General features: G+C 45.8%; 1 protein-coding gene across 1 annotated transcript in view; it reads right to left on the bottom strand.

The window, feature by feature from the left end:
- Positions 1–8,407: 8,407 nt before the first annotated feature.
- The window catches only part of LOC110487858 (importin subunit alpha-7), a 35,676-nt gene continuing 24,389 nt past the window's right edge, over positions 8,408–19,694 (bottom strand). Inside the window, exons 8-12 of the mRNA XM_036971393.1 lie at positions 18,665–18,828; positions 18,182–18,386; positions 17,909–18,036; positions 13,322–13,512; positions 8,408–9,859 (exon numbers count right to left, since the gene is read on the bottom strand). Of these exons, the coding sequence (XP_036827288.1) occupies positions 9,672–9,859; positions 13,322–13,512; positions 17,909–18,036; positions 18,182–18,386; positions 18,665–18,828 (876 nt within the window). The 3' untranslated portion in view covers positions 8,408–9,671. The remainder of the gene's footprint in view (positions 9,860–13,321; positions 13,513–17,908; positions 18,037–18,181; positions 18,387–18,664; positions 18,829–19,694) is intronic.

Below are 19,694 nucleotides of genomic sequence, written 5' to 3'. Positions count from 1 at the left end.
TGGTCAGTTATGACATATGAAAAAAAAACACTTTATAAACATGTAGCATTGTAAACAATTATAGCCTAGATAGCATAATTTATTTGACAAAGCCAAGCACTAAGGCGTGGCTTGGGATTTTCAAACACCTTTGTCTCAGTTATACACATTTACACAATCTAGGCCAGAAGACAAAAAAAATCCCATTTCAAAATGTATCTTAATTATATATATTTTTCAAACCAATGCCTAGGAGTTGTTCCTGACCAAAGGGCCTGACAGGGAAACAGACAATAGAGCAAATGGCACCCTATTCCCTATGTGGTTCGCCCTTTTTGACCAGGACCTAATAGGTCTCTGGTCAAAAGTAGTGCACTATATAGGGTATATAAGTGCCCATTTGGGACACAGACAGTTTATCCTTGTCATTTGGTCAAGGGAAAACTCCCATCCCTTTACTATGCCTTAAAAAGAATTTCAGCAGTCATTAAAAAATATGGATGATTCCTCCAGCTAATGTACATATTTCCAGGGGCACTGTACAATGGCGACCCTGGCCGTGACTCGAATCCCTGCAGTCGCCTCAGTGGGAGTCAGATATGCAACAAACAAAATATATATATATATATTTCCATTACACATTTGTGTGTAAGAGAACAAAATATAAGCACCCCCCAAATTATAAATCATACACACAGTTCCACTTGGACACTTGATTATCATTTTTTTAATGTAAATTTCACATTCCTGCATGCCAGATTTGTTCTAGGAAACTGTTGACCAGTCATCTCTGTTGATTGCCCTCTTGAAGAGGGCAAACACCTGAAAAATTAGTCTTAAGCTCCCTCCCAAAATGCCACTATTCCCTTTATAAAATGTACCACAGTATGACTCATAATGCCTATAAAACATGGTGCCATTTCCCTGTTTGACCACTAATCGTTTTCCCCATCATCCATTTTTCCCAGTTTTTATTTTATTTTTTAGGAACACTTAAAACATGGGCTGTGTTCCGTGTAGGCTGATGTTTTGATAACCTCTCAAATCTCGACCGGACAAGGTGACTTAATATGTTTGCCTGTACTCCCACCCCCCCACCAAAACGAAATGCTAATTAGCTGCTAATGTGGCTATCATAAAGAACTACAAATACCATGATGACTGACGTATCGAGGCAAAAGTAACAATCTCTGGATTAATTATCTAAGGCTAGCTAAATGGATTAATGAATATAATTAGCTACATTTCTTTAATTAAAAAAAATGTACAATTCTGTGAACTGTCTTGTGCACGTCTTAAATTGACACAATACCTGTTAGCAAAGATGTCAGCTAGAGATGTGGAGAAGCATGCAGGGATTTGTAGTCTTGCATGACGTCTAATTTAAGTATTTTCAATTCTGTGAGTAAAAAAAAAAGAGACCCGAATAATATTGAGTCACCCTGTCCTAGAGAGATCTACACGGTTATCAACATGTCACCCCGGGGTAAAGCCCACACAAAACACAGACCTTATTTTAAGTGTTTCTAAAAATCGCCTATGGGGAAAAATTCAAATGGTTGGAAAAAACCCTGATTAGAATTATTTCCGTTTGACCACTAGGTTTTATGGGTATTATTACACCTCCACTGTGGGGGTATATTGTGCACTATTTTTTGACCAGAACTTCATGGACTCCTGGTCAAAAGTTGTTCATTAAATAGGGAGCACTTCGGGACGCACCTTAAACCTCTTGGGATGGCCGACTTCTGGAGAATATTTATTGCGTTACTTGTTAGGTTGTTCATTCTCAGCCAATAACGTAGCTTCCATTTAGCTTCCCATCTCAAGGCAAGTGTCTCTGAGTCCTTGTGCTAAATCAAGAAATAGCTGAGCGAAGTCTCAGGACAAGTGATTGGTTGTTTTGGTTGATTGACTGGGTCTGGACAGCCAAGAAGATTATGCCACTGAAACATTCTAGAACCATCCATATCCATGTAATGGTATAGCTGCTCAAAATCAAGAAAGAAAAAATTATGTAAAAATAAAATAAAAAACAACTTCGGTGAGTAGTGTCCATTTTGAATTGGCTGTTTAGTTCTTTGTGATAAGATGGGTTTGACTCATTATGTGCAAACATGGTAGTTTAGGTGGAGAAACCCCGGGGCACGTTCAGCAGGAACGCAACATTTTCAAACGTTCAGATAGAAATATTTCTATGTAAAAAAACAAACATGACATGTTAAATATGGAACAACGTTGGCATTTCCATTTGCAACGTTTGGCCACTGAACGTGGCCCTGCATTGGCCTGATACGATAACTGACCTGATAAACAGGGCCGGGAGCTTTTCCAAACCATGTGACCTGACTAGGAAAAACCCAGGGCCCTAATAAATGTGCAGTGCAGTCTTTGCCTCAGGCTAAAATTACACTTGATGGCCCTGCATCTTTCTAACGAACGTCTAGGCTGTCTGTCCCCCAGCTGCAGTGTGAGGTCTGCACAGTGAAATCAACAAATGAATTACACTGTAAAAAAAAAAAAATAAGAAGAAAGAGAGCATCAATATTTAGTTAGACGGATCAGCATGATGGAATAAATTAGTTTTTTTTTGCCGATTTTAAAATGACTGTTCTGACCCAATCCCACAGTGCAAAAGCAGTAGAGAATGCCACTTTCAGAGAAACCACATCATGGAACTATAAAGACGAGGAAAATAGAGCAGCAATGTTTTTTGCACGAAACGTGTGCACATTCAAGGAAATATTAAGAAAATTAAATGAATCAAGTCAAAAGTTATGTAAAATCACCCTCAAGTCTTTAGTTGGTCAGGATTGGCACTTTTGTTTTTCTTCATAAATATAAAATATATTTGTTTATTTTGTGTTTTTATTTTTATTTTACTTTTCTGGAAGTCTGTTGGTAGACTGCACGCAGAAGTCGAGAGAAAAAAACAAAAACAAGGAGAGGACTTCTGATTTTATAAATGCTCCTCCCACTCGTTAGTGACGTAGAGGCAAAAGTTCTTTAGCAAATGTTTTCCAAGATTTATTTAGTCTCAAAATGTCCGTTTGGAACACTTGTTCTGTGGACACCCATTTCCCTTTAGAGGACCAAAGTGCATAGACTCCCTATAATAGCCTATTACTGTTACTTACTGTCCATGTTAGATCAATGACAAGCTTAGTCTCTTACCAACGTCAATACATTTTGCATGTCAACCAAAGGGCAACGTGTCCAAAACCATTGCAGACCATGAAAAAAATCACCATTTTGCAGACCATGAAAAAAATCACCATTTTGCAGACCATGAAAAAAACACCATTTTGCAGACCATGAAAAAACACCATTTTGCAGACCATGAAAAAAATCACCATTTTGCAGACCATGAAAAAACACCATTTTGCAGACCATGAAAAAATCACCATTTTGCAGACCATGAAAAACCACCATTTTGCAGACCATGAAAAAAATCACCATTTTGCAGATTGAACATAATAACAAGCTATGACATTGTACAAAGTCATGGCCCGCATCCTCACAGGGTTAACCTACCGAGACATCACGTCAGGAAGGACAATATAGCCATAGGGGATGATTTTCTATATAAACATGTGCAATGACTAGGGTCCTCATAGCTAGCATATCAAGTAAAATATATATATATATATATATTATTTTTAAAGATGAGTTACAGATGCCCTTCCAAAAATGAAAGTTTAGGCATTAAGTTTGAAATAGAAACAGCTCTGTAAATTCTGATTTTGTTTACCTCAAACCAGTTTGGTTCTGCTCAACCAGGGGAAACAGTGGATCCACAGAACAAGCTGTGACTGATGAGGACATACAAATTGTACATCTATCGCTTCCTCACACAGTGTCGGTCGGTCAGTCAAACTGTCACCACTAAACTGTTTAGGCTCCACTCAACCCAGAGACTGATCTGTGATCAGTTTTGCCCCATTAAAATGTTACAGGTCAGGATTTAAAAAGGAGGGCAAGCTGATCCTAGATCTGTGTCTTAAGGGCATATCAATCGAACCATCTTTTCAGTCATGTGGCAGAAAGGAGAAAAGGCTTCCATAATACCTAGGTTGAAGATAACAAAAAAACAGTTAAAAAAGACAACGTAATAATTAACATGCGGAAGCGTTTGAGAAAAAAAAAATAAAAAATTAGAAAATGACAAAGTGAATGTAAGCAGTTCACCAACAAAGTGAGAAATAAACAATGAATTTCAGCTAACTGCTCAGCAAACAACTTTTACAGTTTCATTCTATGAATTCGAAACTTTTTTTTATTTCTCTCTCCATCCACTTTATTAGTTGATTTCTCGACCGATGGTCACGTTTTCAATGCTAATCTACCGAATGTGTTTATTTTCCAACTCTCCACATGAAATCACTAGAAATGTTTTTATCCTGTATATTTTTCAACTGAGCATATTACCAGACAGTACACACCCCTGCACTTCCTCAAGAAAAAAATATCATTTTCTCCTAAAAAAAAAAAATTTGGAAAAAAAAATTGAGATTTTAAAGGATGCTGTGAATGTGATGCATTGTGGGTAGGTGCATTCTTAAAAAAATAATCTCAATAGTGCTGATAAGGAAGTGGCAAAACATTGAGTGAACAATACCGCATTGAAAACCCAATATAGCACAGAAAGAAAACATGCAATTACGTTCCTTCAACAAGGTGGATAATGGAAGTTGATTCTCCTTGTGTAAGCACTCATCCGTGTGAGCTGTGTGCAGTCTGCTGGCGTTGTATGCATGTGTGCATGAAGTGTCTGTGCAAATACATCTTAACTTAATTTCTGTTGCGGTTAGGTTCGTCACGTTCTAAATTAATAAAAAAAAAAAAAAAAACACTTATCCCTTGCCAAACCCTGGTTGTCGTTAGATGCATGACACCTTGTCTGATATAGTGCCTTTACCTCTGGCCAGAGACTCCCTAGGTGGCGAAACGAGTGGCCTCTACCTCTGACCAGAGACTCCCTAGGTGGCGAAACGAGTGGCCTCTACCTCTGACCAGAGACTCCCTAGGTGGCGAAACGAATGGCCTCGACCTCTGACCAGAGACTCCCTAGGTGGCGAAACGAGTGGCCTCTACCTCTGACCAGAGACTCCCTAGGTGGCGAAACGAGTGGCCTCTACCTCTGACCAGAGACTCCCTAGGTGGCGAAACGAGTGGCCTCTACCTCTGACCAGAGACTCCCTAGGTGGCGAAACGAGTGGCAAAGTGTCATTTAAAATGCACCCTATGAGAAGAATAAGGGGAGCTGCACACTTTTCTAATGTGACAGTGAATAACAGATATCAATACCCAGTACGTGTGGCCATCACAATGATACCCAGTACGTGTGGCCATCACAATGATACCCAGTACGTGTGGCCATCACAATGATACCCAGTACGTGTGGCCATCACAATGATACCCAGTACGTGTGGCCATCACAAATGGTACCCAGTACGTGTGGCCATCACAAATGGTACCCAGTACGTGTGGCCATCACAAATGGTACCCAGTACGTGTGGCCATCACAATGGTACCCAGTACGTGTGGCCATCACAATGGTACCCAGTACGTGTGGCCATCACAAATGGTACCCAGTACGTGTGGCCATCACAAATGGTACCCAGTACGTGTGGCCATCACAAATGGTACCCAGTACGTGTGGCCATCACAAATGGTACCCAGTACGTGTGGCCATCACAAATGGTACCCAGTACGTGTGGCCATCACAAATGGTACCCAGTACGTGTGGCCATCACAAATGGTACCCAGTACGTGTGGCCATCACAAATGGTACCCAGTACGTGTGGCCATCACAAATGGTACCCAGTACGTGTGGCCATCACAAATGGTACCCAGTACGTGTGGCCATCACAAATGGTACCCAGTACGTGTGGCCATCACAAATGGTACCCAGTACGTGTGGCCATCACAAATGGTACCCAGTACGTGTGGCCATCACAAATGGTACCCAGTACGTGTGGCCATCACAAATGGTACCCAGTACGTGTGGCCATCACAAATGGTACCCAGTACGTGTGGCCATCACAAATGGTACCCAGTACGTGTGGCCATCACAAATGGTACCCAGTACGTGTGGCCATCACAAATGGTACCCAGTACGTGTGGCCATCACAAATGGTACCCAGTACGTGTGGCCATCACAAATGGTACCCAGTACGTGTGGCCATCACAAATGGTACCCAGTACGTGTGGCCATCACAAATGGTACCCAGTACGTGTGGCCATCACAAATGGTACCCAGTACGTGTGGCCATCACAAATGGTACCCAGTACGTGTGGCCATCACAAATGGTACCCAGTACGTGTGGCCATCACAAATGGTACCCAGTACGTGTGGCCATCACAAATGGTACCCAGTACGTGTGGCCATCACAATGGTACCCAGTACGTGTGGCCATCACAATGGTACCCAGTACGTGTGGCCATCACAAATGGTACCCAGTACGTGTGGCCATCACAATGGTACCCAGTACGTGTGGCCATCACAATGGTACCCAGTACGTGTGGCCATCACAATGGTACCCAGTACGTGTGGCCATCACAAATGGTACCCAGTACGTGTGGCCATCACAAATGGTACCCAGTACGTGTGGCCATCACAATGGTACCCAGTACGTGTGGCCATCACAATGGTACCCAGTACGTGTGGCCATCACAATGGTACCCAGTACGTGTGGCCATCACAATGATACCCAGTACGTGTGGCCATCACAATGATACCCAGTACGTGTGGCCATCACAAATGGTACCCAGTACGTGTGGCCATCACAAATGGTACCCAGTACGTGTGGCCATCACAATGGTACCCAGTACGTGTGGCCATCACAATGGTACCCAGTACGTGTGGCCATCACAAATGGTACCCAGTACGTGTGGCCATCACAAATGGTACCCAGTACGTGTGGCCATCACAAATGGTACCCAGTACGTGTGGCCATCACAAATGGTACCCAGTACGTGTGGCCATCACAAATGGTACCCAGTACGTGTGGCCATCACAAATGGTACCCAGTACGTGTGGCCATCACAATGATACCCAGTACGTACGGCCATCACAATGATACCCAGTACGTACGGCCATCACAATGATACCCAGTACGTACGGCCATCACAATGATACCCAGTACGTATGGCCATCACAATGATACCCGGTACGATGCAACGCTGAGTGCCTGGACACAGCCCTTAGCCGTGGTATATTGGCCATATACACCACACCTCTGGCTTTATTATAAACTGGTTATCAATGTAATTAGAGCAGTAAAAATACATGTTGTCATACCCGTTTTATACGGTCTGATATTCCACATATGGTGGTCGGGTCAATCAGCATTCAGAACCACCTCGTTTATAATAGCAACAAGGCACCTTGGGGGTTTGTGGTATATGGCCAATATAACACGGCTAAGGGCTGTATCCAGGCACTCCGCGTTGCGCGGTGCCTAAGAAAAGCCCTTAACCGTGGTATATTGGCCATATACCACAATCCCCTCGGACCGTATTGCTTAAAAATAATATCTTGGTTAAATTTTCTAAGACTTAAATCACTACCTCTCCCAACAATAATTCCAGGTGTTTGGCAAAAGGATACTGCGTGACTGTAGGGCAATAGGAACACCATGCAAACCCTAGCATACATACACACTGGGGGGACACACCAAATCACAGGGCCTAATGCAACTCAGCCAGCACAAACATATCTATTTACACTGGAGCTCTGTTCCAAATGACACCCTATTCCCTATATAGTACACTACTTTAGACCAGGGCCCTATATAGTACACTACTTTAGACCAGGGCCCTATATAGTACACTACTTTAGACCAGGGCCCTATATAGTACACTACTTTAGACCAGGGCCCTATATAGTACACTATTTTAGACCAGGGCCCTATATAGTACACTATTTTAGACCAGGGCCCTATATAGTACACTATTTTAGACCAGGGCCCTATATAGTACACTATTTTAGACCAGGGCCCTATATAGTACACTATTTTAGACCAGGGCCCTATATAGTACACTATTTTAGACCAGGGCCCTATTCCCTATATAGTGCACTACTTTAGACCAGGGCCCTAATCCCTATATAGTGCACTACTTTAGACCAGGGCCCTATATAGTACATTATTTTAGACCAGGGCCCTATTCCCTATATAGTGCACTACTTTAGACCAGGGCCCTAATCCCTATATAGTACATTATTTTAGACCAGGGCCCTATTCCCTATATAGTACACTATTTTAGACCAGGGTCCATAGGGCTTAGCGTGCCATTCAGAACGCATCCCGGGCCCAAAACCCCCCAACCTTCCATGCAGGTGAGTAAACAGGATATCACAGTGAATCTGACATTGATGCCTGATTTTCGTGAAGCTGAGTTACATGTTTTTTTTCTCAGGTTAGTGTAGCCCCTCGCCCCCCCAGCGGTCTGCCGTTTTAATAGCTAGAATCACGTCATAATTCAAATCTATCGTTATTAAGAACACAGCACACAACGAACATTATATCTCTAGCTATATCAACTTCAGATCAAGCTAGCAACCTAGGTATTTTAACTGTTATACGATTCAATATGGACCCCCCCCCCCCCCCTCACCTTAAATCCCCTTCCCCATCCCACTCGACGCCCAGAAGTTTTCCTGATTTTACGATTTAGACCCCAACATGTTGCTCCACCCTCGCCATCCCTCCCCAGGTCCAAGAAATCATCTGTCGCAAACAAAAAAAAAAGTTGCAAGAAATTAAATAGTAGAGAAAGGACCGTCAGTTCTAGAAGGAGAGAACCTTGGGTCAACACTCCAAACCAGAATTCTAGAATTACTAAGAATCCCCAGAATTGTTTTAGTGGAACCCTGTATGTCTGATTAGACAGAAACCAATGTGAATGAGGGTTTGGCCTCTGAGTTCTATTGCTAACAGTAGGTAAGGAAGTCTTCAGTCTGGGGACACTAGTCTTCAGAACAGGCTGGGGGGGGGGACAGGGCTGACAAAAGCTAAATGAGGGGAAAGGATAAATAAGTGAAATAACACTCATCACTCGAGGTCAGATTTGACCCCCCCACATCCTAAAGGTCATCCCTACGGGCTGACGGGGAGCAGTAAAATCCACAACAAGCCACTGCTACTGTCAGAAGAAAATCAGGACTATCAACAGTACTGGGGGTATTTCTCAATGTATCTACGCGTTTCAAACCTGCCCTGGTGTGTGATCACCGATCTGGAAGAGCTGTGTTTTAAATCATCAGGTCATGTGGTGCGAGTTCAGCTCTCCGATTGGCTCCTCAGCCGAGGCGTGGTGTTCTGTTAGAAGTGTCTGATCTGTTTGGGTAGGTAGAGACACGCTCACGGGGATTGGGTAATATAGGTTGGATAAAGCCTTCCATGGGATAGGAGGCAGAGGACAACGTTCTATCTTCCACAGTTGAGCCTGGAAGGTCACAGTGGACAAAGGATAGGGCACCGGAGACCCTGCATCAGTAGAGGTTGGGGTAGCAGAGCTAGCCACGGGCTGGGGCATATAGGTGGTGGTTGGAGGGACACAGGAACCCTAATTTACCTCAAAACCCTCCATTGGTAGGGGATATGGGGGAAGAAGTCAACCGAAAGCCTTCCAATGGGATCCATGGGTAAATGAGTGATGTTTGGATGAACCAAAGGGAAGGGAGGGCATTATAGCTGGAAGCCCTCCATGGGTGCTTCCTGCTGGGGGAAGAGGAACTGCTGGTTGACCTGGTCTACCTGAGGAGCCAGGTTCTGGTCCTCCTCCTCCACTCCAAAGTAGTGCTCTATCAGATCAAAGGCCTTCTGGTAGATCTCTTGGTTCTCATGGCTCTGAAGGAACTCGATTTTATCCAGACCTGGAGATGGAGAGGAGAGTTTATTTATTCATACACCACGGTAGATTATGCAATTGTATGTATGCGGAAGTGCGTTTGTGTACTGTACCTGTCTGTCTGTCTGTCACCTGTCTGTCTGTCTGTCTGTCACCTGTCTGTCTGTCTGTCTGTCACCTGTCTGTCACCTGTCTGTCTGTCACCTGTCTGTCTGTCACCTGTCTGTCTGTCACCTGTCTGTCTGTCACCTGTCTGTCTGTCACCTGTCTGTCTGTCACCTGTCTGTCTGTCTGTCTGTCTGTCTGTCTGTCTGTCTGTCTGTCTGTCTGTCTGTCTGTCTGTCTGTCTGTCTGTCTGTCTGTCTGTCTGTCTGTCTGTCTGTCTGTCTGTCTGTCTGTCTGTCTGTCTGTCTGTCTGTCTGTCTGTCTGTCTGTCTGTCTGTCTGTCTGTCTGTCTGTCTGTCTGTCTGTCACGTGTCTATACTGTCTGAATGTGTTTGTGCACATGTACCTCAGAACAGTAGCAGTTGTTGGTATTATACAGTGCATTTCAGCAAGTATTCAGACCCCTTGACCTTTTCCACATGTTGTATACATCTACACACAACGCCCCATAAAGACAAAGCGAAACACATGTTTTTCGATTAACCCCCTCAGAAATACCATAAGTATTCAGACCCTTTGCTGTGAGAGTCAAATTGAGCTCAGGTTCATCCTGTTTCCATTGATCATCCTTGAGATGTTTCTACAACTTGATTGGAGTCCACCTGTGGTAAATTCAATTGATTGGACATGATTTAGAAAGGCACACACCTGTCTATATAATGTCCCACAGTTGACAGTGCATGTCAGAGCAAAAACCAAGACATGAGGTTGAAGGAATTGTCCGTAGAGCTCCGAGACAGGATTGTGTCGAGGCACAGATCTGAGGAAGGGTACCAAAACATTTCTGCAGCATCGAAGGTCCCCAAGAACACAGTGGCCTCCATCATTCTTAAATGGAAGCCACCAATTCTCTTCATAGAGCTGGCCTCCCGGCCAAACTGACCAATAAGGGTTGAAGGGCCTTGGTCAGGGAGGTGAAAAACCCGATGATCACTGACAGAGCTCCATAGTTCCTCTGTGGAGATGGGAGAACATTCCAAGAAGGACAACCATCTCTGCAGAAACAAGATTCTCTGGTCTGATGAAAACAAGATTGAATTCTTTGTCCTGAATGACAAGCGTCACATCTGGAGGAAACTTGGCACCATCCCTACGGTGAAGCATGGTGGTGGCAGCATCATGCTGTGGGGATGTTCTTCAGCGGCAAGGACTGGGAGACTAGTCAGGATCGAGGGAAAGATGAACCGAGCAAAGTACAGAGAGATCTTTGATGAAAACTTGCTCCAGAACGCTCAGGACCTCAGACTGGGGCGAAGGTTCACCTTCCATCAGGACAACGCAGGAGTGGCTTTGGGACAGGTCTCATAATGTCCTTGAGTGGCCCAGCCAGAGCCCGGAATTTAACCCGATCAAACATCTCTGGAGAAACCTGAAAATAGCTGTGCAGCGACGATCCCCATCCAACCCGACAGAGCTTGAGAGGATCTGCAGAGAAGAATGGGAGAAACTCCTCAAATGCAGGTGTGCCAAGATTGTAGCATCATACCCAAGAAGACTGGAGGCTGGAATCTCTGCCAAAAGGTGCTTCAACAAAGTACTGAGTAAAGGGTCTGAATACTTACGTAACTGTGATATTTATGGGGTATTGTCATTATGGGATATTGTTTGTAGATTTAAGTGGTATGAATACTTTCCAAATGTACGTACTACAGTGAGGTGGGAAAAGTATTTGATCCTCTGCTGATTTTGTACGTTTGCCCACTGACAAAGAAATGATCAGCCTATTATTTTAATGGAAGGTTTATTTGAACAGTGAGAGACAGAATAACAAAAAAATCCAGAAAAACGCATGCCAAAATGTTATAAATTGACTTGCATTTTTTAATGAGGGAAATAAGTATTTGACCCCTCTGCAAAACATGACTGTGCTTTGTGGCAAAACCCTTGTTGGCAATCACAGAGGTCAGACGTTTCTCGTAGTTGGCCACCAGGTTTGCACACGTCTCAGGAAGGATTTTGTCCCACTCCTCTTTGCAGATCTTCTCCAAGTCATTAAGGTTTTGAGGCTGACATTTGGCAACTCAAACTTTCAGCTCCCTCCATAGATTTTCTATGGGATTAAGGTCTGGAGACTGGCTAGGCCACTCCAGGACCTTAATGTGCTTCTTCTTGAGCCACTCCTTTGTTGCCTCGGCCGTGGGTTTTGGGTCATTGTCATGCTGGAATACCCATCCACAACCCATTTTCAATGCCCTGGCTGAGGGAAGGAGGTTCTCACCCAAGATTTGACGGTACATGGCCCCGTTCATCGTCCCTTTGATGCGGTGAAGTAGTCCTGTCCCCTTAACAGAAAAACACCCCCAAAGCATGTTTCCACCTCCATGTTTGACGGTGGGGATGATGTTCTTGGGGGTCATAGGCAGCAGTCCTCCTCCTCCAAACACGGCGAGTTGAATTGATGCTAAAGAGCTCCATTTTGGTCTCATCTGACCACAACACTTTCACCCAGTTGTCCTCTGAATCATTCAGATGTTCATTGGCAAACTTCCGACGGGCATGTATATGTGCTTTCTTGAGCAGGGGACCTTGCGGGCGCTGCAGGATTTCAGTCCTTCACAGCGTAGTGTGTTACCAATTGTTTTCTTGGTGACTATGGTCCCAGCTGCCTTGAGATCATTGACAAGATCCTCCGTGTAGTTCTGAACTGATTCCTCACCGTTCTCATGATCATTGCAACTCCACGAGGTGAGATCTTGCATGGAGCCCCAGGCCGAGGGAGAATGACAGTTCTTTTGTGTTTCTTCCATTTGCGAATGATCGCACTAACTGTTGTCACCTCACCAAGCTGCTTGGCGATGGTCTTGTAGCCCATTCCAGCCTTGTGTAGGTCTACAATCTTGTCCCCGACATCCTTGGAGAGCCCTTTGGTCTTGGCCATGGTGGAGAGTTTGGAATCTGATTGATTGATTGCTTCTGTGGAAAGGTGTCTTTTATACAGGTAACAAACTGAGATTAAGAGCACCCTTTAAGAGTGCGCTCCTAATCTCAGCTCGTTACCTGTATAAAAGACACCTGGGAGCCAGAAATCTTTCTGTTTGAGAGGGGGTCAAATACAAATCAATTTATAACATTTTTGACATGTATTTTTCTGGATTTTTGTTGTTGTTATTCTGTCTCTCACTGTTCAAATAAACCTTCCATTAAAATTATAGACTGATCATTTCTTTGTCAGTGGGCAAACATACAAAATCAGCAGGGGATCAAATACTTTCCCCCCTCACTGTATAGGCCTCAGAGAGAGCAGTAGGGGTTGATGTTTGTATGTACATACTATAGGCCTCCTCAGAGAGAGCAGTAGGGGTTGATGTGTGTATGTACGTACCATAGGCCTCCTCTATGAGAGAGCAGTAGGGGTTGACGCCAGTACCACTGGGTCCTGCATCCTGCTTGGCCTCTTGGTCTCCCAGTCGCAGAATGTTCTCCAGACCGTTCAGAGACACCTGGACTATCTTACTGTCCATCACGGTCAACAAGTCACACAGAGGCTTGATACAGCCCAGGTTCACCAGGTACCTAGAGAGAGAGCGAGAGACAGAGAGAGATCGGAGAATTAAAGATGGAGAAAAAGGGAGAGACAGGAAGAGATTGTGTCGGACCTGAGCCCTGACAGTAAATCTCAGAAAGACAAAAAATAATGGTGTTCCAAAAAAAAGTCCAGTTACCCGGACAACGAATAAACAAATTCCATCTAGACACCGTTGCCCTAGAGTACACAAACAACTATACATACCTCGGCCTAAACTTCACCACCACAAAGCTCTGAGAGACAAGACAAGGACCTTCTAATCCCTCAATTCAAATAAAATTCATTTGGAATTTGAATGTAATGTTTACTGTTCATATTTATAAAAACAAATGTAGCCCCTTTTTCTCCCCAATTTCATGATTACGATCTTGTCTCATTGCTGCAGCTCCTCAGCAGGCTCGGGAGAGCCAAACCGTGCTTTTTAACACCTGCTCGCTTGACCCGGAAACCAGCTACACCAATGTGTTGGATGAAACTCCAGCAGGTATATTTCACTGGTCATCTCCAAAGCCAACAACTCCTTTGGCCGCCTTTCCTTCCAGTTCTCTGCTGCCAATGACTGGAACAAATTGCCAAAAATCACTGAAGCTGGAGACTCATATCTCCCTCAATTGGGTTAAGAACCAGCTGTCAGAGCAGCTCACAGATCACTGCACCTGTACATAGCCCATCTGTAAAACAGCCCATCTAACTACCTCATCCCCATATAGCTATTATTTTGTGTTGCTCTTTTGCACCCCAGTATCTCTACTTGCATATCATCATCTGCACATCTTACAGTGTTAACGCTAAATTGTAATTATTTCACCTCCATGGCCTATTTATTGCCTTTTACCTCCCTAATCTTCTACATTTGCACTCACTGCACATAGATTTTTCTATTGTGTTATTGACCGTACGTTTGTTAAAACCTCTTAAGTCTACCCCCTCCTTTTTCGAACATTCTGTTAAAAATCGCGCAACATTTCAGCGTCCTGCTACTCATGCCAGGAATATAGTATATGCATATGATTAGTATGTGTGGATAGAAAACACTCTGAAGTTTCTAAAACTTGTTAAATCACGGCTGTGACTATAACAGAGCGTGTGTTTCATCGAAAAGCACAAGAAAAACTGGTCACTGAAAGCTGAAAATAATATCCATGCGCCACTTGCATGTATTGTTTAAAGGACACCAAATTAAATAGGACCACGGATGCAATTCCTACAGCTTCCACACGATGTCGCCAAAAACATCATTTTCATTGACAAAAATCCTTTGAGTCATGACCAATAGATCCTTCATTCCATCCAGCCTACAACAATCGATTTTGGAAGAGAGAAAAATGGACATTGTTTTCTTGAGTAGCTGCTATTGAATACAGATCGCCCAGTGATCAATTTGATCGCTTAATAACGTTTACAAATACCTAAAGTTGGGTTACAAAAGTAGGTTGAAGTGTTTTGTCAAAGAATATAGGCAACTTATATAATTTTAAAAAATGACGTTGCGTGTTGGAAGAGAGCTTTTTTCCTGAACCAGACAGGCTATACAAATGGATATTTTGGGCATACATGGACGGATTTAAAATCGGGAAAAAGACCCAATTGTGATGTTTATGGAACATATAGGAGTGCCAACAAAGAATATCAAAGGTAATGAATGTTTTATATTTTATTTCTGCGTTTTTGTGTAGCGCCGGCTACGCTAATTCTTTTGTTTACGTCCCCTTCAGGCATTTTGGGGTGTTGCATGTTATCAGATAATAGCTTCTCATGCTTTCGCCGAAAAGCATTTTAAAAATCTGACTTGTTGGCTAGATTCACAACGAGTGTAGCTTTAATTCAATACCCTGCATGTGTGTTTTAATGAACGTTTGAGTTTTAACGAGTACATTTAGCATTTAGCGTAGCGCATTTGCATTTCCAGGTGCCTAGTTGAGACGTCTGCGTCTCAAGTAGGATCAAGAGGTTAATGTGTAACTCTGTTGTTGTTTTTGTCGCACTGCTTTGCTTTATCTTGGCCAGGTCTCAGTTGTAAATGAGAACTCGTTCTCAACTGGCCTACCTGGTTAAATAAAGGTGAAATAAAATAAATATAAAACTGCTCAACTGACAACCGGAAGTCAGCCTGCAGGTGCCCGAACCCACCACAAGGAGTCGCTAGAGCGCGATGGGCCAAGCCCCCTCGGCCAAACCCTACCCTAACGACACTGGGCCAATTGTCCCTACGGGACTTCAGGTCACGGCTGGTAATGACTACAGCCTGGGATCGAACCCCAGGCTGTAGTGGCTTAGAACGCTGCGCCACACTGGGAGGACTACTGTTCATTTATTATTGTTTATTTCACTTGCTTTGGCAATGTAGACATATGTTTTCCCCATGCCAATAAAATCCCTTTGAAGAGAGAGAGCGAGAGAGAGAGAGAGAGAGAGAGAGAGCAGGACTTGTGTGAGTGACGGCAACACGAACCCTAGATAATGAATATGGAATGTGTTCGGTACAATCCAGACGCCTGACAAAATGCAGCGGCCCGAGACAGAACGTGTGTCAGTGTCTCGTGACATTCCACAGACGGAGGGAAAAAGACCTGCAACGTAATTCAACGTAGACAAAAAGCTTTCGGCTAGGCCTCACACACACACCAGAGGATAGCTCCTGTTTGATATAACGGGGACAAGCTTGGTATTACCGAATGCAGACCATGGAAACACTGCTAAGACTGGAATCACAGACTCCAGGAGGAAACAGTGAAAAAACGAACACCAATCCCATAGACCCCTCCCTCTTCCCTCTTCCGACATGGACTAGGTTTCTTTACACGTTCAGCTACTGTCCCCTCCCTCTCTAATCCTGTCCTGGTGAGGAGCGTCCCCTCCCTCTCTAATCCTGTCCTGGTGAGGAGCGTCCCCTCCCTCTCTAATCCTGTCCTGGTGAGGAGCGTCCCCTCCCTCTCTAATCCTGTCCTGGTGAGGAGCGTCCCCTCCCTCTCTAATCCTGTCCTGGTGAGGAGCGTCCCCTCCCTCTCTAATCCTGTCCTGGTGAGGAGCGTCCCCTCCCTCTCTAATCCTGTCCTGGTGAGGAGCGTCCCCTCCCTCTCTAATCCTGTCCTGGTGAGGAGCGTCCCCTCCCTCTCTAATCCGGTCCTGGTGAGGAGCGTCCCCTCCCTCTCTAATCCGGTCCTGGTGAGGAGCGTCCCCTCCCTCTCTAATCCGGTCCTGGTGAGGAGCGTCCCCTCCCCCTCTAATCCGGTCCTGGTGAGGAGCGTCACCTCCCCCTCTAATCCGGTCCTGGTGAGGAGCGTCCCCTCCCCCTCTAATCCTGTCCTGGTGAGGAGCGTCCCCTCCCCCTCTAATCCTGTCCTGGTGAGGAGCGTCCCCTCCCCCTCTAATCCGGTCCTGGTGAGGAGCGTCCCCTCCCCCTCTAATCCCGTCCTGGTGAGGAGCGTCCCCTCCCCCTCTAATCCCGTCCTGGTGAGGAGCGTCCCCTCCCCCTCTAATCCCGTCCTGGTGAGGAGCGTCCCCTCCCCCTCTAATCCTGTCCTGGTGAGGAGCGTCCCCTCCCTCTCTAATCCTGTCCTGGTGAGGAGCGTCCCCTCCCTCTCTAATCCTGTCCTGGTGAGGAGCGTCCCCTCCCTCTCTAATCCTGTCCTGGTGAGGAGCGTCCCCTCCCTCTCTAATCCTGTCCTGGTGAGGAGCGTCCCCTCCCTCTCTAATCCTGTCCTGGTGAGGAGCGTCCCCTCCCTCTCTAATCCTGTCCTGGTGAGGAGCGTCCCCTCCCTCTCTAATCCTGTCCTGGTGAGGAGAGTCCCCTCCCTCTCTAATCCTGTCCTGGTGAGGAGCGTCCCCTCCCTCTCTAATCCTGTCCTGGTGAGGAGCGTCCCCTCCCTCTCTAATCCTGTCCTGGTGAGGAGCGTCCCCTCCCCCTCTAATCCTGTCCTGGTGAGGAGCGTCCCCTCCCTCTCTAATCCTGTCCTGGTGAGGAGCGTCCCCTCCCTCTCTAATCCTGTCCTGGTGAGGAGCGTCCCCTCCCTCTCTAATCCTGTCCTGGTGAGGAGCGTCCCCTCCCCCTCTAATCCTGTCCTGGTGAGGAGCGTCCCCTCCCTCTCTAATCCTGTCCTGGTGAGGAGCGTCCCCTCCCTCTCTAATCCTGTCCTGGTGAGGTGGGCGTGGCTTTATTACCTGATCTGTTCTAGTGAGGTGGGCGTGGCTTTATTACCTGATCTGTTCTGGTGAGGTGGGCGTGGCTTTATTACCTGATCTGTTCTGGTGAGGTGGGCGTGGCTTTATTACCTGATCTGTCCTGGTGAGGTGGGCGTGGCTTTATTACCTGATCTGTTCTGGTGAAGTGGGCGTGGCTTTATTACCTGATCTGTTCTGGTGAGGTGGGCGTGGCTTTATTACCTGATCTGTTCTGGTGTTCCTCCAGAGGTGGCGTTAGTAATGGCCCAGGCTGCTTCCTTCCTGGTTCTGAACTCTGCCTTCTGCAGGATGTCGATCAGCACAGGGAAGATGTTGGCGTCGATCACCGTCTTAGGAGAGGAGAAACAAGAGGAAGTGAAAACGGTTGAGTGGAGACAGAGATGCCCGCAACCTAAACGGGAGAGAGGCAACACAAGCCCTTTATGCAGACCGAAGACTGAGTTTGTATGTCTGTGTATAAAGTCTGGACCTCACCTGTATCTGAGCCCTGTTGCCAGCGGTGATGTTGGAGACGGTCCAGCAGGCTTCTTTCCGGATGGATTCTTTAGGACTACTCAGCAGGTGGAGCAGACAGGGCAGGGCTGAACAGTTCAACACCACCTGGGTCTGGATGTCGTCTCCCGTGACGATGTTCCCCACTGCTCTCAGAGCAGGAGACGCCACCTTGTAGTCCGTGTGCCTGACAGAGGGAACATTCAAAAGTCACTACGCTGAGGCCCCTGAAGTCTGCACGCACAAACACACACACAACTCTACGAGGCGCCTGCAGTAACACACACACTTACATGAGCAGCTCTACGAGGCGCCTGCAGTAACACACACACTTACATGAGCAGCTCTACGAGGCGCCTGCAGTAACACACACACTTACATGAGCAGCTCTACGAGGCGCCTGCAGTAACACACACACTTACATGAGCAGCTCTACGAGGCGCCTGCAGTAACACACACACTTACATGAGCAGCTCTACGAGGCGCCTGCAGACGCCGGAGTCGATGACAGCCTGGATCTTCTCGTTGGGTCCGTCAGAGAGGTAAGACAGAGCCCAGCAAGCATCTGCTAACAGATCTGAATCACTGCTGAACAACAGTCTAGACAGGACCTGTAGACAAGGGGACACCTGGGGGGGACAGACAGGGGGACAGTTAGTGTATTCTATCAGAGAGGTAGGACAAACAGGGGGACAGAGGACAGACAGGAGGACACCTGGGGGGGGACAGACGGGGACAGTTAGTGTATTCTATCAGAGAGGTAGGACTAGGCCCAGCAGGCGTCTGCTGACAGATCTGAATCACTGCAGACAGGAGGACACCTGGGGGGAAAGCTGGAGTCTACCACGTCGGTCTGCTATGGAATTGTATGACTGTCTCATCCATGGTGGTAGGCCCATCGTTTGTAAAACAGGTTGTTGCATCTACTTTATTTTGTACCCTCTGCCTTTGACAAAAGTGGGCACTGCTTACCATTAGGTCACCATAGGTCACCACAGGGCGGCATCAGCGCTCACCTAAAAAAGCCCATATACCACTGGTTGAGAGAGAATTCGTTATTGTTTTTTTTGTGAGGTTTTATGTGTTGTTTGAGGTGCATCTTGGTCAGTTTAGCACGGAAAATGCTACCCTCATCAATGTTTGGGCCCAATCAGAATGAGAATTAGGTGGCTGCCTAAATCCTGCCTAATGAGCGGGCCGACCACGCCGTCAGTTAACACTATCAACGTTTCCCTTTGGGAATTGTGATCGAATCAATGCAAATATTAGGCAGAGTGCATTGGAATAGGATTCTATTACGCTGAAAGACAACTCAGGCCTGTACTCTACACAGACCGGTGACCCATAACCAATCAGAGCTGCAGTAGCCCTATATGCAAATAGACTATTGCCATATATGGATTTGTGCCATTCTCTGAACTGGACTGTGTTTACAGCATGAGCGGTCGTGAGTAGATGTCCTTGTTTCGAGATCAAAGCGAGAGCTGCATGTAGC

This window comes from Oncorhynchus mykiss, chromosome 32 (assembly GCF_013265735.2).
Source record: "Oncorhynchus mykiss isolate Arlee chromosome 32, USDA_OmykA_1.1, whole genome shotgun sequence".
Lineage (NCBI taxonomy): Eukaryota > Metazoa > Chordata > Actinopteri > Salmoniformes > Salmonidae > Oncorhynchus > Oncorhynchus mykiss.
The sequence above is the reverse complement of the archived record's forward strand: the minus strand, read 5'-3'. Positions and strand labels throughout refer to the sequence as shown.